Source organism: Electrophorus electricus, chromosome 16 (genome assembly GCF_041902795.1).
Source record: "Electrophorus electricus isolate QZ-2024a chromosome 16, ASM4190279v1, whole genome shotgun sequence".
Lineage (NCBI taxonomy): Eukaryota > Metazoa > Chordata > Actinopteri > Gymnotiformes > Gymnotidae > Electrophorus > Electrophorus electricus.
This window is the reverse complement of record NC_137512.1, coordinates 23802209-23827500: the sequence shown is the minus strand read 5'-3', so window position 1 is coordinate 23827500 and position 25292 is coordinate 23802209. Positions and strand designations below refer to the sequence as shown.

Here is a 25292-nt window from a genome sequence, read left to right as displayed (position 1 = left end):
TCCCTGTAAATATATTTTAAAAACAGATTTCCAGAAGATATTAGGGAGGGGATGCAGAACAGGTTTGGCATGAATGCTCCGTAAATGTACTGGCTACAGGACCACAAGACTATACCATGTAGCATCACTTTACAGGATAGCACGTATGTTATCAGAATAAGAGTATATAGACTCTACCATGTAGCATCACTTTACAGGATAGCACGTATGTTGTCAGAATAAGAGTATATAGGATGGAACTTTGAGATGTGGAATGTTCCTGTCCACACAGAGACATCAGACTCCACATGTCATAAACTTAAATAATGTCCATAGTCTTTTGAAAACAGCCTGACCTGTGCACAGCTTCTGCATTGGTTTGTTCAACTGTGTGTGTGTGTGTGTGTGTGTGTGTGTGTGTGTGTGTGTGTATGTGCGTGTGTGTGTGTGTGTGTTTGAGAGACAGAGAATACTCTTTCCCATAAAGATGCTGTAATTTGAGAAGCCATAGTCAGCCTTAGCTGAATCAGAGGCCTCTGTGTTATTGCTGGGCCTGCAAAATTCACTTTTGAACTTTAGTCACAGAGTATGTGTCTTAAAGGTCTGAGTGGTTTGGTAGTGTTTTGTGATGTATGTAGTCTCTGTGGGCTAACAGAGGTTCTATGGTGAAAGTGGTTTTCATTGCATATGTACAACATTTTTCATGCTTTTAAAACTGCTGATTGTGAGGCTTTGAATGGAAACACTAACCCGTCTCAGCCCGTGTAGAAGGTTTTTAGAGGCAATACAGGTTTTAAAGCAAATGATATGGGTAATATGACTACTGATTCAAAAAGGACGTGTAGAACAATTAGACTTGTAAAGGTCTGGTGAAGATTTCGAGTTTATCAATTATGAAGGTGTGTTGCAAAAAACAGTGTTGTATACTTCATAGTGTGTAACGTGCTTAACCAATGAGAATGAAGGCTCCTCCCTGTATCACTCCTCTACAGGGTGGAGCCCATTCCATACGATGCCCCCAAGCCAGCGGGTCACACGCGCTTTGTGTGTGTCTCGGACACGCACTCGAGGACAGACAGCATCCAGATGCCATATGGTGATGTCCTGCTCCACACCGGCGACTTCACCGAGCTGGGTCTGCCGTCTGAGGTGAAGAAATTTAACGACTGGTTAGGTGAGCATGTGGTGATCACGCCCCTGTACCGCCTCGTGTACACTTTCCAAAACAGTGCATGTACTTGAAAAGTCCAGAATTGAGGCTTTTAACGGTTCAATACAAGGTGCACATTAGTCTGGGTGGGGAACGACACTGGCAGCCTTTTGACAGCTGTTCATTAGAGAACAGAGATAGGGACGAATGTAGCAGGAACTGTAGAAAGAACCTCTCTCAGTACTCGACGCTACTTCTTTTTGCATATTGATATTAAGTTGAATAAAAACAACTTGAGTAAATGTCTTTGTGTTCAGCAGTTCAGTTTCATATTGTGATTAAGCTCGTGTCTAAAGATACTGAAGCATCAATGTTCGGGCAGTGATTTCACAGGGCATGTTGGGTATTAGATCCATGCCCGTCATACCGAGGAGCTTTTTTGTTGTAATTATGACGCTGTATTTAACTGACCCTCAGTTGTTCAAATCAAATTAAATTAAAGCTGGAAAATTTTGAATGTTGTACAATGAATAAATTAGTTCATACAAGTTCCTTTTGGGTTTCAGAGGTAAAAAGAAGGTTTGGTTGGAGAAGATAATCACACTTCCTTCCTCAAAAATGATGTTCTGTGCTAGGAACAGTTAGAGGTGGGAGAAGAGACAGTTGTTTAAAATCATCCGTTTCCAGTCATACACTTAAATCATTCTGTGGAATGATGTGTGTAAACAAATCCCCCTTGTTTCAAGGTTTGCTTGATTTTCTCCAGAATCTTGCCTGCCATCTTTGGGTTAGTGTGATCAGCATGTTCACAGCGTAGACGTTATACTTCCCCGCTCTCAGTACAGTTTGTAACCCCTGAATTGATAAATCACATATATCTGCCGGTGCCTCATGTCATAACACATTTATACAGTACTACCATTCTGTTGTAACTACATTTACATTTACGGCACTTAGCAGATGCTTTATACAATTTGACGCTTTTGAATACAATTTGAGCACTTGAGGGTTAAGGGCCTTGTTCAGGGGCCAAACTTGGTGGTGGTGGGGCTTGAACTGGCAACCTTCAGATTACTAGTCTAATACCCTAATGCTGAACTGTTTGTGTGTTGGGTTCGTAACGCTTTGCTCTGACCACCTGCAGGCGGTCTCCCCTACGAGTACAAAGTAATTATTGCGGGGAACCATGAGCTGACCTTCGACAAGGACTTCATGGCTGAACTGGTCAAGCAGGACTACTATCGCTTCCCCTCTGTGTCAAAGCTGCGTCCTGAGGACTTTGATAATGTTCAGTCACTTCTCACAAACTGCATGTACCTACAGGACACCGAAGTCATGGTCAAAGGGTTCAGGATATACGGGACCCCCTGGTGAGTTGCATGCTCAGGTCTTCTACCTGCTTCTGTAATGTTGGTCACTCATGTACAAGCCCACTGCCTGTGGAAGTTCCACCTCGAACCCAGTGTGCGCTGGAATGTCAGCTCCACTGGTGGGATCATATTCAATGGGAGAAACATAACAACTCAGTTCTTCTGTTGAGTCTGTGTTTATTTGCTGTTGCTTAGATGGTGATGGACAAGTAAAAACATTTCAGCTTGTGACACTTTTGTCAAGGACACTTCATCATTAAGAGGCAGGATGTTTGTCCTGGGTCCCACCTCCTAGAGAAATGATGCAATTGTGCTGATCTAGTAAATGAGTTTTTATCTGGCTGGTTCTGAAATGATCTGACAAGCACATCAGCCTTCTGGCTTCTAGCCTCTGAAATAATTTACATTTATGGCATTTAGCTGACGCTTTTTTATATAAAAAAAAAGAAAGAACAAAAGAAAAAGCTTTTGACTTTAAATGAATGAAATGATTTTTATTTCTAATGATTAGTTTGTACAGTAAGACCTGCCCTCCAAGTGAGGCCCTGCCCCAGTCACTAGGCCAGTTAAGCACAGAGAACCCACCCCACACTCTGCTGGCTCTTAGCTATGTTTGAAGAAGGCTAAAATAAGACTGGCTGTTGCGGTTGGCTTTGAAGGAGCTGAGCAGAGCTCAGCACAGTTGTGTGGGAAGCAAGGGGACGTGTGCCTTTGTGCCACTTCATTAACATATACAGCATTGCCATTGAGTTATTGAGATTTTAATGCTACAACTTGAGTATTTCATGTTTGACTGACGGTGGTTGCTGGAATTCTGTATGGACCTGGCATACTGTAAGGTCTCTATAGAATCAGTCACAGACCATACATATATAAGCGTGACACACACACACACACAATTGACAGTTCCCTCACCACACCCCCGCAAACTTCAATTACACACTTGTCTATCTGAGCACACTATCGTTTTGAGACCATTAACCCTTGCCTGCCATGCCTGATGGGTCCCCTAGAGAGCCCGTGAAGCTAAGGAAGACTTAAAGGGGCGAAGAGATGACAGCAGGCTTTACTCAGGATCACACCATGGTGACAGAATAATAGCCTGTGCTATAATTTAACACGTCTCGCCATGGCCGTAGAAGTTCAGAGCTGAATACTGGAATTAAAATGGGAGGCGACATGAAAATTGAAGTGATCTCTTGTAATCTGTTTTATAACAAAATGGCTTTACAATAAGAGTGCAATTCTTTTTTTTCCCCCATGATTTAAAATTTCATCTTGTTGTGAAGTTTTTCGAGGTTCTATAGTCGTCGTGACCTTGCTGAGTTTTTTTTTATTATTGTTTTTTTTATGGTTCTTGAATCCATATGTTCCTGGAACTGGAGCCATCATGAATGTTCTTTTATGCAAGTCTCTAGCAAGTTCTCTTTAATAAAAGCCCTCTGGGAAGGAGCGAGCGAGCGTGTGCTGTGTAGGAGCCGAACTTGCAAGCGGAGCGAAAGGGCCGCCGCGGAATCCCAAATATCGGGCTTCCCTTCGGTCCTGAGGAAATGAGATTCTTGGTCAGGAGTGTGGACAGGTCACTCATGTGAGGTCAGGGGGTGGGGGGTGCTCATGCTTTTCCCAGCCTCTCGCGCAGGAAATGGCCTTTGTTCCAGAACATCCCGGCCCTTTGTAGGGAGCACGGCTCAGACATTTGCCCGACCCTGGCGTTCCCTACTGAGGGCACACTCGCAGTGAGCCATGCCGACCTCTGTGACCCTGAGCCTCTGAGAGTGCAGAGGTTACTTCCACTGTGCTATTCTTCTTGGCACAAAGAGCACAGCCAGGCCTGCGTCTCCCAGCCACGCCGGCTACAGGCTGGGGTCAGCGGTAACACATGCTCCGCTCTTGTTTTAAAATCTTTGTTTACTCGTTTCCTTACTGTCAGTTGCTGACCCAGATTGGCTTGGTTATGCTGATAAGTCAAACAACATTCTAAAAATTTTAAAACATCTCACAACATTCCAACAAATAAGGACACGGCTTTTTTCAACATCTAAGACTTGTAAAGTGGCAGTATTGATACTGAGGACTAAGGACAATCTCCTTAACATTATAGTAGTTATATAGTAGTATATCCTCATAAGGGATATATCCCTTATATGCATATACGTTTGTGTGTGTGTGTGTGTGTTTGTGTGTGTGTGTGTGTGTGTGTGTGTGTGTGTGTGTGATGGTTACTGCAAGCAGCCACGTTCAGCTCGATTGCGGAAAAAGGCGACTTCGGCCAAGCCAAGCCGTCCACTGGCTTTTGAAAATCAAAGACTTTTCCCTTAATCCTCTTAGGGGTGCAGACACCAGTCATGTGACCTGAGTTCACACTGGGCAAGTGCTTATAAAGCCAAACCACAAGAGAGATGTGGTAGGGGGCATACCTTAGTGTTGCCATGGAAACCATAGAACAGCTTTGTTCCCCGGGGCTAATGTATATTACCGTAAGTAAGCATGCATGCGAAAGGTTTGGCATAACAGCAGCGACAAATGACTCGCGTCCACTTTGAGCAGCTGCCTAGTTTCTTCAGTGTGCAGAAAAGAGGAAAAAGGTCACACCTATTTCATTATCATATTATTACCATTACTGCTGGTGGTTTGGAATGTTTTTCGATATGGTTTTAGCATAGCTGAGTTGGCACGTTATTCGTGGGTACACACCCAGGTTATACCACCCTCACCCATGAATCCATTCCCACTCTTGCTCTGTCTGCTAGAGGAGGTTAGGCTGTCACCCAACTCCATCTCTCTCACATACTATAATGCTTCACTGCTAATTTCACATATTGACTGTTAATCGGCTGTTGTCTCACTGACGGCAGTGTGGTTTCTGTGTCGGACAGACAGCTGACAGTTATGAGCAGATCAAATGTTCCTGGATCAGTGAGTGGGGAAATTTTTCTCTCTCTCTCTCATATATAAAATTTCTCACCTAAATTTAAAATTTAAGAAAAATGTAGTTAGACAGGGACACACGCACACAGAGGTAACACTGAGCATTCTTGAAATCTCTAATGGCTTTGCTGCGGAACATCCCTTCACTATCCCTTGACTAGAAACACTCATTAGGTTAAAACCCCAAGCACCGTAGGCAGGGAGGGGGCAGGTGAGGACCGGAGAGACTGGGGCCGAGTTAAATACGAGCTTCCTTTAAACTCACCCTGGATGGCCGCGGCGAATTATCTTTACGGCATTTAGTTGACGCTTTTATCCAAAGCAACTTACAATTATGACTGAATACAACTTGCTCAGGGGCCCAACAGTGGCGGGACTTGAACTGGCAACCTTTCAATTACTGGCCAAGTATGTTATCCACTGTGCTACCGCTGCGCTAGCTCAGATTACGTAACCTCATCTCCAGTTCAGCAAGCTGTAGTTCCATGACAGGTGTTCAGATATATGAACATCACTGTGGGAAGGTTCCAGATACATTATCCCCACCAGGTTCCAGATACACAAGCCACACTGGGCGAAGGTTCCAGATACATGAGCCACACTGAGGGAAGGTTCCAGATACACACGCTTCTCTGTAGAAAGATAAATGAAGGTTCCAGATAAATGATGTCTACAATGGGAAGGTTCCCAGCCTGTAGGCCAGTGGGACCTGATGTCAGCGGCAGTAGGTTGATATGGTTTTGGTTTAAGAGGCACATGTACATGCAGTTCTATCATAACGTCTTTCTTCTAAGCGCTTTTGCACCATTGAGTGGCTATAGAGTGGTCTGTATGCTGCCTGAGGTTGATTTAACATTTTGTTTTGAGGGCCTAGGTTTGCAGACATTCAAACCCTTTTCTCCCATATACTCTCTACTGTGTAGTTTGTGTAATGTTTTATATAAATGCAAGGAAAATATTGTATTATAATGTACATGGAACATAAGATTAGCATGTGCACTAATTTGAGTAGCAGTTTTCTCCAGACCACTGGGAGTCGCCAACCACAGTGCTGTGGTTGTGAATTCTAACTCTTGGCCCTTGTCAGTTTTAATTCCCCTCTCACTGTGGGCGAGGCTTCTGGCTGAGTGAGTGGCAGTGCTGATTTTCAGACCATACAGTATTACCTGGATTAGCCGACCTATCCTTGTCGAGTGTTCCCTCCTTCTTGATAGCCCTATTCCCCCCCCCAGCGAACCACAGACACATACGTTTGCATTTAGCGTGGCATTGTATGGGCCTGTTTGCAAAGGAGTCAGTATTGCGCTTCGGTCCTGAAGGAACAGTACAGCAACCAACGCTGCTGTGTTTTGTACATTGTACCTGCTGTTGACTCAGATCACTAGGTATGTACAGAGAAGTGGGCTACTTTCCTGCATAGAAATACCATAGGCGGGAAATCACAGGGCCCACCTCTCTCTCTCTCTCTCTCTCTCTCTCTCTCTGTCCCTCCCTCCTTTGCCATGGGTGGATAAATATTTCACTGATTTGTGTGTGTGTGTCAGGAGACTGAAGGCAACAGCACATTTTTGCTTCATAAATAACCTGGAGGGGCCATCATCCTGTTCCACACACACTGTCCTTGTGTGCGTGTGTGTGCGTGTGTGTGTGTGTGGTAGTTGTTGTTGTGTATGTTATGTCTAGGTCAGTTAGAGTTCACCACTGTGAAGTGCTGAGGTAGCCAAAACACACACACTGCATGCAGTTTTGCCTTGATTGTCTTATCATTACGAGTATGTTTGAGAAATTCAGAATAAATGAAAGGAATCTTTGAAAGGTATTTAATTTTAATTAAAGATATTTCATTCCTATTCATAATGTTACTGTGTCGATAATTAGTGCACCGGTGTCGACTTACCGCTTCGCTAAATTCGCCCGGATGATTAACTAACCACAGTCGTGGTGAAGCTGAAAACGGCCAGTTGCGTAAAAACGCAATGCCGTTGCAACTTTCTCCAAAACAGGACTTCACTACCCTAAAACTCATGGCAGTACACAAAATGTGTAACTGTCATCGGTCTGTATTTTTTCGGAGGGGTGTTCTGTTATGAATCGCTCCTACAGATGAGGACAACATGCGGCATGCAAATATGCAAACGGTAAAAATACGCCATTAGGAATGAGGGATATTGATAGCGCGGCTCGGTTTGACGTTAACGGGACGTTCAATCTGAAGGCAGCTTTTGTGAAGTTGACCCTTTTGTTTTCAAAACGTTAGCGCGTGAATGCATGCTTTCCTACCGCAACGCTGTTTCGCCTGCACATTTAGTTCTCTCCTGTCCATCATTGCCACGCACGCCGCACAGCTCTTAACAGGGGAAGGTTTGGGCTAGTTGTGGATCAGATAAAGGCCGTTTGGGTTTATGGACTTCACAAAGAGCATCTGCGCCTGATTCTCTTTGTGGTGTGTGTGTGTATTGCTGTATTTTCAGAGTATCTTTTGTTCTCACAATTTTAACATGCATTTGTTTTGTTTTTTTTCTTCAGAAACTTTAAATACCAAATGAAATAATAGTAACCCAATTAAAGTAAAAAACTATTACATTTTAGCTTTATGTAGAGGGATGTGTTCACGCATGTAACCTGGTCTCTCCTTTTGTGTGTGTGTGTGTGTGTGTGTGGGGGGGTGTTCGCACCTGTTTCTCTCTGTGTGTCTTCTTTATGGTAGCTTAATGACAGGCCCAATTGATGAAGCAGAGCAGGGCTTTGGTTCGAGGTTTGTAGGGAGCGCTAGATGAATGGGGAGCGTGTGTGTGCGCGCGTGCGTGCGCGTGTTTGCGCGCGTGCGTGTGTGTGTGTGTGCGTGCGTGCGTATGCATGCGTGTGTGTGCATGTGCGCGCGTGTGTGTGTATGGCTGAAGGATTGCACCCCAGAGTATCGGCTCAGTGAGGCATGGTGCAGAGGAGCTACTCTCCTTTATTTACCCCTAGATCAATCACCCCTAGACTACGCGCGCGCACACACACACACACACACACACACACACACACACACACACACACACACACACACACAAACTTTCACATTTGTCATACACATGCACACACTTACACCACATACACAACATAGATGCACACACTACACTATAAACACAAGCGCATGCATGCACACACATCGGTATTCACTTACACTGTACGTACGGCTGCACACACAATCACATTCTGGGGGGCGGGGTGTTGGAATGGTTTGTGTGATGTAGCTAAATATTTATATGCAATAACAAACCCTAATTTCTTGACCACTTTAGTGTTTTTATGAGAAACCTGCACTTCGTGTTAGGAGTTTTTTTTCCCTTATGGAGTTTAGCCAAAGAACCCACTATATCAGAATGCAAAATACTTTCCTATCATTGTCGAGAAATTTGGTCTCAAGAAATTATAACAATGAAGTATGTTTACACACAGACGTGCAAACAATCTCTCTCAGACTCCACACACACACACACACACACACACACACACACACACACCTTTTCCTATGGAATAATTTTACTGAGGTAATGTGGGAATGTGTGATGTGGACTATGCCTTGTATCATAATAGTTTGTCAGTAATTATGATCCTCTCCCATTATTAACAACAGCTCCAGAAGGACCTGATAACAGGAGAGATTAAGTAGAGTTACTACACTAATCTGAGCTTTGACACCACTGATGCAGTATATAGCCAAAAGTATGTGGACACCTGACATCACATGTAGATTAGTTCGTTGGACATCCCCTTCCAAAACCAGAGGCATTAATATGGATTTCCATGTTAATACAGTCTCCACTCTTCTGGAGTGTGTTTGAGGGGAAATTCATGCCCATTCAGTAAAAAGAGCATTTGTGAGGTCAGGCACGGATGTTGGACCAGAAGGCCTGGCTCATTTTCGATGTTCCAATTCATCCCAAAGGTTTTCTGTGGGTTGAGGTCAGGTCTTGGCACTGTGGAGTCCAGTAGGAAGTGTTCTCCTGGTACCAACCAAAACTGCCAGTTGCACCATTATTATTCAGCCATTCCAGAGAACACGTTTCCACTGCTCCGACGTCCAGTGTTGGCGTGCTTTACACCGCTCTGGCTGACGACAGGCGTAGTTTATAGTGATAGTAGGCAATGGAAACCTGTTTCCTGGAGCTCCTGACGCTCGGGTCTTGTGCTGATGCAGCATCCTGTCGCACACGATGCACCAGAGCTGATTTTCATACTCTACACGTCCCAGCAGTCAACGGCCTCGGCACCGTGGTTCCTGGATGCTTTGATTCTACAATAACAGCACTCGCAGTTGACCAGTGTCGATCTAGCAGGGCGGAGATTTCACAAACTGACCCGTGCCAAACTGACCCGTGCCAACGGTCGCTGAGCTCTTCAGTGCAACCAAATCAACTGTAATTGTTTGTCACTGGAGTCTGTATGGCTGTGGGCTTGATTTTACACACCTGTCAGAAACCTTTGGCCCTAAAGTGTACTTTTCACTTTTAAAAGCTGAGCAACCATTGTCCAGCAGCACTGAGATACTGTAGACTAGACAAGTGCGCAGAACTGGGTTCTGTGTGTTAGTTTTGCATCACACACCAAAGGACGTTTAGGTAGCTTGGATGACAGCGGTATCACACAGAGTACTGTCTAAGCCTTTTGATGTTGTGACGTATTGCTCGTCCACCGCTCAGGGTGGAGATCAGTGGGCGGAGCCGAGTGGAGGAGACAGAGCCCCCGCTGAACCGCTGCGAGCTACAGAGACACTGGCCGACACACGTGGATGTTGTGATGGATTCTATCCTTTCTTTTCTCCTCCAGGTTGTATTTATAGCTTTCATCTGCCTCGCGCGTGTGGGGCTACGTGTCCCACGGTAACCGCTGGTAGAGAGGGTGCCGGACTGACGCTGCATCTGAAAGCAGACATACACGGTCTGGTTGCAGGTTTTTCTATGAGTTACAGGCCCGGTTGTCTAGACGGTGAACTAGTTTCTCTGGTCTTCGCTAGCGGTGCTCTTTTGTCTCTGTTCTACACCTACAGTGTTGAACATTGTGACCTGTAGGATAATCTGCAAATCTTGCACAGCTCGGGTGGCCTGAGCAGAATCACACTGGAAGTGAAATCTGGTTCTGTGTTTTGTGCACATGGAATCTAATTAAATAAACAAATTTCTGGGGAGAAAAAAGTACACTAAACAAACAAACAAATAAATAAATAAATAGGCCAGTAGTGCTTTAGTAATTATGCAAATGTATTTGTTTTTTGTCTTGTATTCTGCCTTCTGTTTGATTGTTTATTTTTGTTTTTTTCGAAGGTTTGATGTGTAATCTTTGAGATTTAACCCTTTGAGGGTGTTCTTTTTTTTGTTCTCACCGATTGGCACTAGTTACTTTGACTGCAGCCTCTAACTTCCTTTTAATATAACTCAAGAGGAGGATGGAGAGAACAGGCGAGACACACACACACACCACAGTCCCTGGGCTCCTCATCTGCTTGTTCAGCGTAATTCAGTATCCAGGACTCTCGGAACAGAATGGAGGCAAAAACCTCTTTACTTCCTGACTCTCGTGTGCTGGGCTTCAGAACCGCCCACACTGTTAAGTCCTCGACGCGGTTTGAGAGCCCTGAACAGCGGAGCCCACGCGTGCCGAAGCGTTCTGGGCCGCAGCAGGTGTGTTGGCTACACCAGAGCAGAACGCGTCTGTTAACCTCCAGCACAATACTGATATACTAGGCTGCAGTTTGTAAATGACCCTGCTAACAAATCATTAAGTTTTCTGCAGTATGCCCCGAGCTTCCTTGCCAATGCCCTTGTGTGTCTTCTGAGAGTTTTAATAAAGGCATTCATATTATTCAATATAAATATAAATAAATAAATGATTTAACCATACCGCATTGCTTCAGCCATATGAATCCATTATTTCTAGCAACTGCAATTTGTAGAAATGCAATCGCAATACGATATTTTTGTCCATCTCACACAACCCGCTGCTGAGTCTGGATGTCGGCAGTATCACCCGCTGTTATGAAATCAGCTGTTTCTTTTGGCAGCATTTCAAATACCAGCCAGTCTTTTTTTTTTTTTTTAGACCTATTATTTGGCTCTCTTGAACTCTACAGTCAAAAAGTTTTGTTAATTTGCTGTTTTTGCAGAGGCCTACAGAGTGGGGCTTGTTCAGAGTGAACTCCCTGGTTGTGAACTTTATACCTAGTTGTTGGGGTTTGGCTGGTGTAAGACATTTACTGTACGCTAGGAATGTTTACACACCACGTGGCCTCTAACAGGATTGGTGGTCAGCCTGGCTGTCAGAACGACGTCAGGCATGAGTGTGAGAGGCAGGCAGTGTGCTGGGAAGAACAGCACTCCTGTTTGCTCTCTCTCTCTCTCTCTCTTAATCCGCAGCTGTCACTCAGCGCCGCGTCCCGTGCGCCCGGCTCCTCTGTCGTTACCCCTGACCCTGTCATAACAGCTCATGGGTCCCGCCCTACCTGGGCGGGATGCCTGCTCCCTGTCTGAGTGGGATAAATGCAGGTCTGGCCTGGCTTGGTGCAGCCTGTCTGCAGTGCTGCTCTCCTGGGCAAATAAAGCTGGCGTTAAGCACCTCCGACGCCCACCCCCCTCCACCTCCTGCTGACAGCATGATCAATCCACATCCTCGGCAATGACTCCAGCTCCAGCGATGACCTCTGCTCAAGGGGCGCCACTCTGGAGATAACCTCTGCTCTGGGACGAGTCACTAGGGAATAGCTGTGGCCTTGTAATCTGGCCCTGCAGACAGCAGAGTTTTTATATAGCACTTTTCCTTTCATATGGTGTCTTATAGAGCTTTTTTCTGCTTGGTAGGTGTGTGTGGGTGTGCGGGGGTTAGACACAGGCCCGAGGAGCCACTGACTTGCGGTTTTCTTGAGTTCTTCCTCAACCATGGGGGCTTGAATGATGATCTGAGTAGTTAAACCATGCGTGTTTGAAAAGGAGACACACTAAACTCAGTTGAAGTGTTGACAACCCCTGGAAAAGGGTCATCTGTTAGTGGTATTTTGTGTGTGTGTGGTTGAATTTGACGTTCATAAAGTGTGTGTATTTTCCCCCAGGACTCCCTGGTTTAATGGATGGGGCTTTAACTTGCCTCGTGGTCAGTCTTTGCTGGACAAGTGGAACCAGATCCCAGAGGACATTGACATCTTGATGACTCATGGGCCTCCTCTGGGTAAGCGCTTCTGCAGGAATCTCACCGCTGATTCTGTAGTGACTTTTTTGATGAGCAGATGCCCTGGTTAGAGCAGCATATTGTGTTTAAATTTGTCTGTCAGGACTTTTTTTTTCCCTAATTCCTCTATTATTAAAAGTATATCTTTTTAAAGCATGTCACCAGATGATCCAAATGAAGTTCTTTGTTTACTTATAATACTTTGTAGGTTTAGGAAGTAAAGATTAATGTCAGGTTAAGATTAGGGTTGGGTTTAGTCTTTCTGTATCTATGTGACTCTCTTGCTTTTGCAGTAGTTGCAATGTAACGCTGGGTAATCTGAGAAGACAAAAGGAGATGGATATAGTAAACACTCCCCAGTAGCTACATTTCAGATCATGGACGCATTTGCAAGTAATAGACAGTAGCTGAAGGAGCTTTCATTCTTGCGTTTGAACAATTTTGGTTGTCCACTTTTCCTGTGGCTCTGGTGAGTGCTGGCGTTTGATGGGGAGAGATGTCAAGTGATGCTTTTCTGGAAGAACTCTCTAGCCCTGTTCTGTGGTCCTGGGAGAACTCTCTAATACTGCTCTTTATTGGCTACAGGGTTCAGGGACTGGGTGCCGAAGGAGCTCCAGAGAGTGGGCTGTGTAGAGTTACTCAACACGGTACAGAGACGGGTCCGGCCTAAGCTCCATGTCTACGGTGGGATCCATGAAGGTGAGTTACTTTTACTTTTCCCTTTTTAAAGGCTTGTTTTAAACAGACCCCAGATCATGGCTTCCATGTTCCACTTTGTCTGGCTTGGAAGGTTCCTGTCATAAAATGTCAGAAATGTTCTGGAGTGGTGGACCAGAACCAGTCCGACAAACACTCCAATTGTCCATTCCCTGGACAGAGTAAACCCAGTCTTGCTCATGTACCAATCCTAGTCCAAAGCTTGATCAGGTTCTGGGAACTGTGAAATTGTTTTGATGCACATCTGGTTGAACCCTACAGGTGTGTCTAGCCTGTGCTTACACCACCCATACACCTGGCTCTGTCCATAACCAATCAGCTGTTATGCGTCACCCCCACCCCTACACATAACTAGCCCCTAAAGGAAGGGCTACATTAGACCACCAGCACCTTCCGTTCAGCTATATCATCTCAACCATATTTTGACCCTGTTTTCTCTCTCTCTCTCTCTCTCCAGGGTATGGCCTAATGACAGATGGATATACCACATTTATCAACTCCTCAACATGTACAGTCAGTTTCCAGCCCACCAACCCTCCAATCATATTTGACCTTCCCAATCCAGGAAGCTCGTGAGAATCAGCCCACCCGCAAAAGGCCACTTTTTTTCTACTTTACACTTCTTAACTTTAACAGTCCTTTTGTACTGCTTGTATTTAAAAAAATTACCGCATGGATATGTAATATTTTTAAAGATTTAAGATCATGCCGTTTGAATAATTTTGATTTGCTGGAAAAGGGAAAAAACAAACGTGAATTCATATTTATGACCCCACTGGATGTGTTATCTTGTTACATTTCTTTCAGCCTGAAAACAAAGTGTATTATAAAGGAACCCTTGAGAGGCTCAGCAATGCTCGTGTGTGTTTGCACAGCACATTCTGGCGGGGTAAACACAGAGCAGGCTGTGCTATTTAAGGCCATTTCTTCCATCCTTTACAGTTTTAGAGCTGAACACTCCGTGGGTCGTTACTCGGAGGATTTGCGTTGCTAAAGTCCAGCCCAGTAAGCACACCCCTGGCTCTTCATGCTTTGGTATATTTATTGGTGCAATCAAACCAATTGCTTTTATCCTGTCAGGAGAATGCATCCTGTGTGTAGTTCGAGTCACGCGCCATCCTCAGAAATTTTATTCCCACTGTATATTCAGAGAGGATTGGGTGAAGTGACAAGGCCCTCAGCGGAAGTGATTTAGGTTTATGGAACATGGAGTTGTGGAGTTTGAATGGCTCTGTGCGTTATTCCTGCATGGCTTCTGTCCTGCCAAGGCAGTGCAGTGGCTATGGAATTACCATAGGGTCAGGAGTTTAGATCAGATGTTTGTTAAAAATCCCACTTCAAATTAAATTCTTAGACTCTTAACTTTCTTTCTGTCAAGTCAGACCTGGGTGTGAATTTGACCAGGAACTGGAAAAAAAAAAAAGTCTGTGAATACATTTTGTCTTCAATTCCCATCTGGTGGACTTCCGTTGCCTTGTAATTAATGTGTTTGTTGTATTTTGCCCCATTTAAAATTACAATCTTGCTAGCATACACACAGGAAAAAAATATTTTATGGTCAGGATCTCACTGCTGCCATTGTAAATGCTGCATTTCCATGTTCATGGGTTTTTTTTTTTTTACTCATTGTGTCATTTACTCAACTTTATATGCAAATAAAACTGCGAGATTTGTAGCCGATGAGTCTGTCAGTGATTTTAGCCTGCAGGGAGAGCGAACCGCAGGGAGGCAGAGTGGTAGAAGAGAGTTAGACTCGTGCTGTGAATAACACAGTGCTCTCGCTACAGCTGGGGACATTCACAGCTGTTCTGGAAGCCCCGATTGATCCAGTTCATTAATTACCCGTCAGCGGTTGAAATTAATCGGCCCCGCCGACAGGGGTGGGATGCAGCCCCATGTTCTCCTGACGGCTGTCATTGATTGGGGAAAATTTGTCGTCGCAGGTTTCAGAGGTGGGTCACGTGTGGGGTGGCCTGGGTCTTGACCCCCATGCATCCGTGGTAATGCCAGGAGCTCGGGAGGACGCAGAGCAGGCCAGCAATGAGCTGCCGCCGCTCGGCCGTACACACCTCACGCAGCAGGAAAAAACCAGCCAACAGAGCAGCGCTGCGTGAACACGGCTGTGAGCATCTGCAATCATTTCAGTGTGTACCTAAGGATAGGACAGTCTGTACCAGCTCTGGGGTGATTTTACAAAGCATAATTTTCTCGGGTCTGGGACAAATTGAGCCAGTCAACATAAATCACCTGATATCCTACACACACAGCTTAGTTGTGTTCTGCCTAGTCACATTATTTATTATTAGTTTGTTATTAATCCTTTCATCGGGGGGAAAAGCAACATGGTGTTGTAGCGGGGGCTCCAGGGTTGGAGCTGAATAACACTGGGCCGTGAAACTGACACAAGCCACAGGGGATGGCTGTCTGGTCCAACTGGGCCTGCCCTCTCACCTCTGAGCAGTCCTGAGTACGGCCTCTTGATGTCCAGCTGACTGCGCTCGTGAAACAGCCCCTTGAGTTTCAGCCTTGTTTGCTTATAAGATCTAACAAAGGCATTTCTCACTGTGGCACTTTGCCATATAAGCACTTACCTTCATTGTTCTGTGTGTGCCCCAAGTTATTGTACAGCTCACTTAGCATGCAGTGCTAGATGTTCCCAGAGTACTACTCCCCCGTCATCCTTCACGTGATGGGAAAACCCTGTTCAGCCGACCGGCCGTTTATCTCGCCCTGGATCCCGCGCCATCCTGAAGGCTAAGGGGGGCTACAGGTTGGAGGAACGGTACCATTTTTCTGCTCTAGCCCCTTTAAGCGACCTCATCACTACAGCACTCTGACCATAAAACGCAGCAGCACCGAACATCTCGGATCTTATTTAAATATGATCAGTGTTTATTAGTATCTATGACGGCTTCATAAACCGATAGAGACTTAGTTCTTTATTACAATACTTCAAAAGAATAGAGTAGCCTTTTTATTAGGAAGCCAACAGTTTGTAGGGGTTAAGTTAGTTTAATATTAATTATCCATGTGAGAAGCCTTTCAGTTATACTGACGGTTAACTTTGTTCTGTTTACCTAGTTTAGCTAGGTAAACTAGACGGGGCTGGATTTTGAACCAATGTCTAAACAGCGTCCAAGCGCTAAACCTCACGTACAGGAGGTTTTCCACGTCTTCTAGCTAAGTAGCTAGCGTTATGTGAGTAAAACTACGAAAAACACCGAGGCTTCGCCACTTGAACTGAACACAAGCCCTCTTGTGTGCTGCTCAATTTCTAAGTCACAGACTGGCAGCAGATAAGGGAATCCCCTTACCACAGTGATTACTACGAGCGCTTTCTCCGCTCCCCGTCATCTAAACGGCGGCGCGTTCAGACGCAAAGCGGGAACGCGCAGGGAGTGGGCGGGGCCTGCGATGTGGCCGTGTGACGGAATACGCTGCGGCGCGCAGCGCTCTCACGCCAGTTCATTCTCGGCTGTATTTAATTGCATTTTAATATAGGTGTTCATTTAAATATTTAAATAGTGAATCTGAAGAAGAATCACGACACAGCAATATCACCGGAGTTTATTTACGCCTGCTAGAGTGAAATCAAATCAAATCAAAGTTATTTTCGGCGTTACATACTTTAATCCTTTTACTGCAGCACGAAAGACTGGCAGTCATTTCAACGCGGGTTTTTAAACCAGTAAATTTGCAGCACCAGCTCTGTATCCGTAAACATTAGTAGAATTATAGCAGGCATTTTGCGGGGGATAGTACATTTATGCTTGTGGTTTATACTTCTATATGTTTTCTCTGTTACGTTTCAGTTTAAATAGCAATACTGACCATTAAGCTCTTCTGGGTATTGACAAGAATACATTTTAAATTAAACCGTGCGCCAGATAGATGAATTCTGTGCGTATGCCGCCCCCTTGTGGACCTAAAGAGCAAAACCACTTTTAACGAAGATTATGTTATGGACGTCCTTTGATTCAGATGCTATGGGTGTTTTCATAACTTGTTTTTCGTAATTTGTGTAATTGTCTATGAAGTTCTAAGCAAATAGTTTAGTCTTGAAATATTCCGCCGTAGCGAGAATCGGGTTTCAAGGGCAAGAGAATTACGTACGAGGATCCGTTTAACATGTGGCTTTATCCCAGGTGTAAGTTAGGATGCGTTTTATGGCGCGAATATTTATACCCTAACTCGTATTTTCAAACTAGTAAAATCATTAGCGGTTCGTCACTGTTAAGTAAAACAAAACCATCTTATAGACATTATAAAAAAATGACAATTTGTTTAATATTTCAAGTATTTTTAGAAATACAAATATTGTAATAAATGTAGTATATGTAGTAGACAACTAATTGTGAACATTATTAAAAAGAAAAATACAAACAATTCACTGATGAATTCCTAATTTAGTTCTGAAACTTTTTCATCACTCAGTATTGACATTGTAATATTAAAGGTGTTAGCGAAAATTAATTGTAATTTGAAAAGCACACAAACATTTTCAATTATTTAAAAATGCAGGACTATTTGTCTGCAGGGGAAAAATAAAGGGTATGATGAGATTATAAATATGTGCATATTCTGATATACTATCATTATTACAAAGTAAAAGACAGAGTAAGTACAGTAATTGGTGCAAGTGTGATTTGGAATTAACTGATACACATAATACAAACGGGTGAAACATTTACATTAAGCTGACACTTTCATCCAAAGCAACATACAATTATGACTGAGTACAACTTGAGCATTGTTTAAATACAATTATGTGTGTGCATGTTCTGATATTCTAAAAGGACAAATGATTTTTAACCAGTGAAAAGCTTTCAGCCTACATCACTGCGTTCAACCATAAATATCAGTAATACTTCTGAGTTTAACTGGCTTGGCTAGCATGTGTAACTGCAGCTCTGGAAATTGCTCCATATCATCTCAAGGAAGATGATAAACATAAAGCCTGATTCTAGCTCTGGAATATGCAGTCAGCAAAAGATTGGGCTCAATCTCAGACTGGCTGTAATGAGCAGCTGGTTCAATCAGAAACACAATGTCTCTCTCCAGGCCAGAGAACCTGCGGATAGTGTCCATCACTACCACATCATCATTTATATTCTCTATGCTACCATGTTGGAAAGAAGGTCTGACATATGATTGGTGCAACAGAGAAGACTTAGTTTCCATAGTTGAGAAGAGAATAGCAATATCTCTGGGTGAATGGCCCTGCTCCAAAAGGATTTCAACACGTTTCACCACTTTTTTCATTGAGGTAGCTAAGGAACGGATCACAGAAAAGTTCCCTTCCAAGGAGGGGATATAGGTCATTTTCTCATGCATACGTTTCAAGTGGTCAGACATGTCTCCTCTATATCTAGTTTTAATTACTCCAATTAGTTTATTCATTTCATTAAATACCTTTTTAGAATTTCGGACAACCTTGTCTAGGTAAGCCCTGGAGGTCTGATTGGTCAGTGGGGGCAAGCCATCAGCAAAGGTATGACATTTCTGGAAGTAGTCAAGGAAAACCCAGAGTATTCCTCCTGATCTCTTAGCCAGCTTCTTTGCCTTTCTGTACCAGTCTCCATGCTCCGTGCGGAAGTTTTGCCCCTCATCTACCACAATATGCTTGATATCAGCGTAAGCCCCCTTCATCATGAAGCCGGATCTTGTGTCACAGAGGCAAAGATTCTGCTTTCTGCAAAAAGGCAAAATAATTTTAAAATGTTATGCATTAGGATAAACTGTTGAACTGATGCACGTAAGCCTCCTTTGTTATCAATTTAAAGATGTAAACAATGGCAATAGAATCTCAGTGGACACTTAAATCTCACTTAAAACCCACCTCATGAAGTCTTTCAAACCTTGATTTTCACAGAGATAAAGGATATTCTCTGATTTACACTGTTCAGAATTTTTTATCTTCTTGATTTTCTCCATCGCTAGCAATGTCTTCCCAGAACCAGCCAAGCCATGAATAAACAAAGATTTATGGCCTTCGTAAAACTGAAGAATGTTGTACTGTTCCTCAGTGAGCAGATTGATGATCTCCGAGCCAAGCTTGTCTCTCAGTGGTGAGGTGAAGCTGAGGACCACAATGACTAAGGAGCGCAGCAAAGCCTTCACCTCTTCCAGATGACCCAAGCTGTAGCTGTGAGGATACAGGAGGTGACCAGCAGTCTCACTTTGTATCATCTCCCCTGTATTGCAGTCCAGTAGACAAGGGACCACGCAAATCCACTTTGTGTATCCACCAAGATTCACCAGCTTCTGTTTCAGATGAAATGCTGTTTCTTTAGCATATTTCCACAATTCAGAAGTTTCTTTCTTCACAACAGTGAACAGTTTGGGATATTCCTCAGACATGATCAATAGAGCCTCGCCAATGACGTCTTTATTTCCTGGTTGGCTGATGTCAACAGCCCAGCTTTTGGACATAATTAAAATTCCAGGATTGCTCTGATGGTTAGTGAGAGTGGCGAAGGCTTCTGGGTAGTTCTCCAAGAGCTTATCACAGATGGACCCTTTAGGATTGTTGTCATTGTTTGTTACTAAAAGCAGAAAGCGTAAAATATAGACAGTCATTTAATATACATTTCAGTTCCTGAAAATGAAAAAGCATTTTCCTTAACAACTTTTACTTTATTCTAATCTCTCAATTCAGGTGACTCCCGAAATAAAAAAAGCAAAGCCTATATTTAGGGTAACTTGCAAGTAAACATTTCACTTTTTGACTGTAATAATGGAAAACAAATGTGAACTTCTAGAAAAATAACCTCTATAAATGGTCAGGTATTTCAAATGAATTTAAGAACAACTGTGAGGAAATGATCACAACACAGTTGCGTTCAAGCGTAATATGGCCTCATCAATGAAGATTTCAGAGTGGAAGGACTACAAATGAACACAAAGATTCATTAACGAGGAAGGTGGGGCAGGAGGCATGACATAGACGCAAAACTCAAAATACGCAACATGAAAGTGATGCATATCACAGGGGGAAAATAAAAGTGGAGGATCTTTATTTTAGAACATCCAAGTCACAGAATCACCTGACTTCAATTCCACTGAAATTTTGTGGTTTCGTTTTGATTCAGGCCATTTAAGCAAAGCAAACCAAAATTATGCACAAGCCAAAACCCAAGTCACACCCCACTGTGCAGGACCGACCAGCTGCTACAGAAAGGGCTCGCGTGCTTTTCCCATCGATGACCTCCAGTCTTAAAATACTGAACGCTTGTTTATTTATTACTTATTAATGTACAATGTGTTCATATTTATTCATTAATAAAAATAACGATTTATTATTTATTTGAGCTGAAATAGCATTCTTGGAGTCATTTATTTAGAATCTGGCTCAATCCAAACTCTCTGCAAACTTTGTCCATACTCCTATCATCAAAGGTGGTACTTTTATTAGATTTTCTAAGGGCTCAGTTATTTTGTATTACTTGGTCATAAAGTGGTCCAAATCAATTACCTGGAAAGATTCTCTCCTGTAGGTCTGCAGTCTTCTCAATACTGTACACTGGTTGACACTGAGGAGGAGAATCTTGCAGATTCAGTGCAGACTCAAACTTTTTAACCAGAGGGTCATCTGTAGAGATGGGTGAAAATACAATCAAATTAATCTTGGTATTTAAAAAGTACTATTAAATCATCAGCTAATACAAAAATGCTGATGTAAATACTGTATTTTTCTAAGATACAAGTACTTTGGAATTTAATTTCAGCAAACAATAAAAATCTACATTCACTTGTGTAATTCATATGTATAAATGTACCTGAGACAGGGAATTTCATCTTCTCCAGCCAATCTTTGCATTTAAGCTTAGATACGATGCCCTCCTGTAACTCCCAGCTATTTGGATCATCTTCAAACGCAGCACAGCAGAATGGCGATATTTTTATCGCAACAATATACCTTTGGTCATTAACTGTAGCTGCTTCTGAAACTGGAAAGACTTTGATCTCCGGACACCATGTAGTCTGATGTGCACAGTGATGTATGTGAATAGCTCGATTCATGGCCTTATCACGCATGGCTTCAATACTTTTCTTCAGTTTATCAGGGTCCAAATTCTGACCGCAACCAACCACTTTTCTGGTGTTGTCATCTATGCCAATGAAGACGAAGCCACCGCGCGTGTTTCCAAAAGCAGACAAGTACCTGGGGAGTGCCTCTTTTAGTCTGCTAATCAGATTCTTTTCACTACAGAAACTTTTGAACTCCACATTTACACTTTCACCAAAGTCCAAGATTTCATTGAGCTGAGCCTTTTCCTCTTCATAGAACTTACTAGCTTTGTCGTATATATCATCATCAGAGCCCTGCATCAGCTTTTGTTTTTTCGCACGATGTTCTTGACTAACGTACTGTCCTCGTTCCTGTCTCTTTAAGAAATCCATTGCTGCACTTGGTGACAAGACCAAGGCAGATCTTCCAGATCTTTGCACCAGACCAGTGCTTAGACTGCAGAGTCTTGCTTGTCCCTTTGCTGAAAACCATGACCTCACATAAAATCGCAACTTATTTTCTTGCTGTGTGACCTTAAGAAAGTCTTCAATTCGTGCAGATTCAATAAGGGTATTTAAACCATCTTCCAGGTCTTTACCAATGCCATCTTCATTGTAGTTATATTCGGGATTTCTGAATTCAGCACAGAGAATCCCACCACCAGAATTTAGAAGGGCACACACACATTCCAGAAAGACTTTCTTCTCCCCTTCCCGCAACTTTTTATCCAAACCTTTCCTTGTCTTCTCTCCAAATGTTACTTCTTTAATCCAGAGCACTTGATCTGGATATTCCTGAGCCGTTTCCACTGTTACTAATGAAGCCATGCTGTGGGACCAGATTAAAAACATAATGACTTTTTAAAAAGACTGTACTTAGAAATAATACCAGAAAACACTATCATCTTACTTTATTTACTGCCAAGTGGAATGGGGTGCAGTTTGGAAACAGCCCCACCTCCTAGACTATATTTCAGTGATGTCATGGTGAAACAATAATTAAAGACAGAATCGGCATTTTACCTGTAAAGTCGTGCGTGCTCTGGGACGAAAAGCAGGATTTGTCTTTGCCTTGAGGGCGCGTTGTCTGCGCTGGATAATCCAATAAATCTGGCGGTGTTTCTCAACTTTCCAAAAGCAAAACGATGTCCTAAAAGAAAACCGTGTCCATAGATTAGGAAAGGTGAAATCGCAAAGATAAAAAGTTCTTATTCGCTCCGCGCACAATTTACCTAAATAGTATCTAAACAATTTGTAAGGTTGCTACAACAAAAAAGAACACATTCAGCATGAGTTTTAACTTTACAAGCACAAAATTATTTAGCTAAACTGCGTTCTACCGTCATCCGAAGCATCATCCGATGCTCTTACATAAATTTGTTCACTGATGTATAATCTGGATGAATAAATATCGACATCAGTCCTGGTGATTTTGTTAATTTTCCTTCTTAATCCAGGAACGAGTGTCTTATCACCGGATCTACCAGAGGTTTGGTAGGCATACCTTCCCCAGGCCGCGTTAGCTGCGAACTGCGTAACTTCTGCTGAACTCCTGCTTCTGCACCAAGGTGATCTGATATTTAACCTATATGGGCTAGATATGGGCTAGACTACATTTAGTCTTAATGGTTAAGACAACAGTTTCTCTTAAGATATGTACTAACGCAAACGCACAGAGACCGAGAAAGTACGTCACCTCTATGACGAAATTACAGTTAGAGCGGAAATGTTAAATTTGACCCCCACTAGCCTCCCTCAAGATACCCACTGGGCATGCGCTGTTACCAACACCAGGGCTATTTCTAGGATGTCGAAACAACTGGAGCTAGAACAAAGCAAGCAACATCTTCCCGACACTAAGATTTCCCAATATTTCTTTTGTGGATCCCGTAGCTAGCGAATTAGCTGTTGTGTCATAAGAAATGATAGAAGCTAAGTAGTTAACTCCTAAATACCACAGAAACTGAAGCATAGCCAACTTCTCAGACAAGAAGTTAGGGGAGTAGCATTGTGTAATGAACACGCATATTGTGTACACTGCTTATTTTATATTCATATCATGTTGAATATATTGGCTTTCTCAAATTCACAACTTATTGTCACCACAGAAAAGCAGCACATCATACAAAAGCCTTAAACATCTTTAAAAGCATCAGTGGCATCTTTTAATCGTAGGTCCACTAATCTTCAGAACTTAAAAACCCCGTCCTTACAAACGTGAATGAATAACGACACCGTCATTTCAGTGAAATATCTAATAAGATAGTTAAGATAGCTAAAGTCAGCTAGATAAGTCTGCCACAACTAGGTTAGGTTTTGTAACTTAGTGTGGAAAAATACCCCGAGTACTCTGATTTTTAACGCAGTTTCAGAAAATGTCAAAATTGGGTACCTTTTTATAGCTCTGGGTGAAGTTAAACTTATTTATGTGTTGGCGAGTCCTTTTTCCGAGGTTCCCTGCTTCCTGATCTCTGTTATCTTTTAAGACTAGTGTCACGTTTAATCAGTTAATAATTAATCGACGACCAACGTCCCGCTCGAGACCCTGGCCGTTTCATAAGGAAAACGTTCAGGGCTGAAGAGTTGAACGGAAAACCCAATAACAAAGTAGATTTATTCAAGTATTCACATAAATCCAGCGACAAGGACTCTTCGTTATATCTTCTTGAGATCGTTGTCGTGGATGTTCTGTACAGTACAGAAGCCAGTAAGCACTACACATAAACAGATCCCTACTATTGCTGCTGGATAGCAGTGGAACAACGCGGACCTCCGTCACTCTTACGAAAGATGGCCTTTTATTCAAACACAGTTTATTTGAAGGATGCCTGTGGAATGCAGTCAGCGCGGCCGTTGAGGATAGTTTCCTCCAAAAGATGGCATTTTTGTCAAAATGTAGTTATAGAATTGGATATAGAATTATAGACCACGGGGAAGGTATGCCTACAATGACCATGTAGTTACTGGATACAGAATTATAGACCAAGAGCAGAAAAGATCACCATGATGGTATCCTTTATGCCAAAACCGCATTGATGTTACGGTCATTTTATTGGTTAATTTAAGTAAATAGATTCACCTACTTCGAAGTTAAAGTTTTTCTCAAAAAGGATAGAACTGGTTGACTATACTTTACTATACTATACTATCTTGTTCTGTAACAAAATTAAAAAATATAACGCTAGAACTAAATTCAAGCCAAATATCTTTAATCACTTGATTATCTCTCAATTAAAGAATTTTTTTTAAAAAGTCAATAAAACAATTCTGAGAACCCCCATCGTTTTTATTTATTTATTTATTTTTACTTTTTAAAATTTTAATTTCATATAATATAATGTAATATCATAATAGCATCTAATAAATATCTGACTGCAGAGTGTGTGTCAGAGAGGACACTGAACAGACAGAGAAAGCGGAGAAAGACTGGGTTAGTATTCATTTTCTTTAATCACATTAATACATCTCAATCAAATAAATCCTACATTCTCTCATACACAGGTCCAGTTGGTTGGGTAGGAAAAAGGCAGAAATCTGAACTTGGTGGGACCTTACTTTATTTTTGTCAGAAAGGAAAAGTAGCCATGGAGGGGAGGAGTTGGAGGGAGGTGTGACTTTCTGAGAGAATCATCCAATGGGAGGGGAGTATGTGAGTGGGTGATTGAGAGAGAGAAAGACAGACCTGAGACCCATATGCATGTTTGAGCACTAATTAATTTACTTTAATCACTGTAATGTAATGTAACATGATAGTATATGATATTATATCATGTAATAAATATCTGGGTGTAGGGGTAGGTTGGGGTGGGGTTGAGGTGATTGACAGCTGTCAATCAAAACAAGCAATAAATCAATCATTTGGACCGAAAGTGTATACTATCTTTTTACAGCACTTTTCATACACAATGGGAATTCAAAGTGCTTCACATCAGATA

The 25292-nt window shown here is 42.7% G+C and overlaps 2 protein-coding genes across 4 annotated transcripts in view; one reads left to right on the top strand and one right to left on the bottom strand.

The window, feature by feature from the left end:
* The window catches only part of mpped2 (metallophosphoesterase domain containing 2b), a 17535-nt gene extending 2513 nt beyond the window's left edge, over positions 1-15022 (top strand). Inside the window, exons 3-7 of the mRNA XM_027017196.3 lie at positions 972-1153; positions 2274-2499; positions 12515-12630; positions 13216-13329; positions 13805-15022. Coding sequence (XP_026872997.1) covers positions 972-1153; positions 2274-2499; positions 12515-12630; positions 13216-13329; positions 13805-13923 — 757 coding nt within the window. The 3' untranslated portion in view covers positions 13924-15022. The remainder of the gene's footprint in view (positions 1-971; positions 1154-2273; positions 2500-12514; positions 12631-13215; positions 13330-13804) is intronic.
* Positions 15023-16073: 1051 nt separating this feature from the next.
* LOC113581776 (schlafen family member 13-like) lies at positions 16074-24089 on the bottom strand. Of its 3 annotated transcripts, none has more exons than XM_081698965.1 (6): positions 23750-24089; positions 22381-22507; positions 21126-22186; positions 20822-20938; positions 19187-19892; positions 16074-19039 (listed from the first exon to the last, which is right to left on the bottom strand). In XM_081698965.1, the coding sequence occupies exons 3-6, from the start codon at positions 22183-22185 to the stop codon at positions 18280-18282; spliced, it is 2643 nt and encodes an 880-aa protein (XP_081555091.1). In that variant the 5' UTR covers position 22186; positions 22381-22507; positions 23750-24089; the 3' UTR covers positions 16074-18279. The 3 variants fall into 3 exon arrangements, with proteins under 3 accessions (XP_081555091.1, XP_035387805.1, XP_081555092.1); XM_035531912.2 differs by lacking the exon at positions 23750-24089 and adding an exon at positions 22862-23100; XM_081698966.1 differs by lacking the exon at positions 23750-24089 and adding an exon at positions 22729-22866.
* Between the last annotated feature and the right edge of the window lie 1203 nt (positions 24090-25292).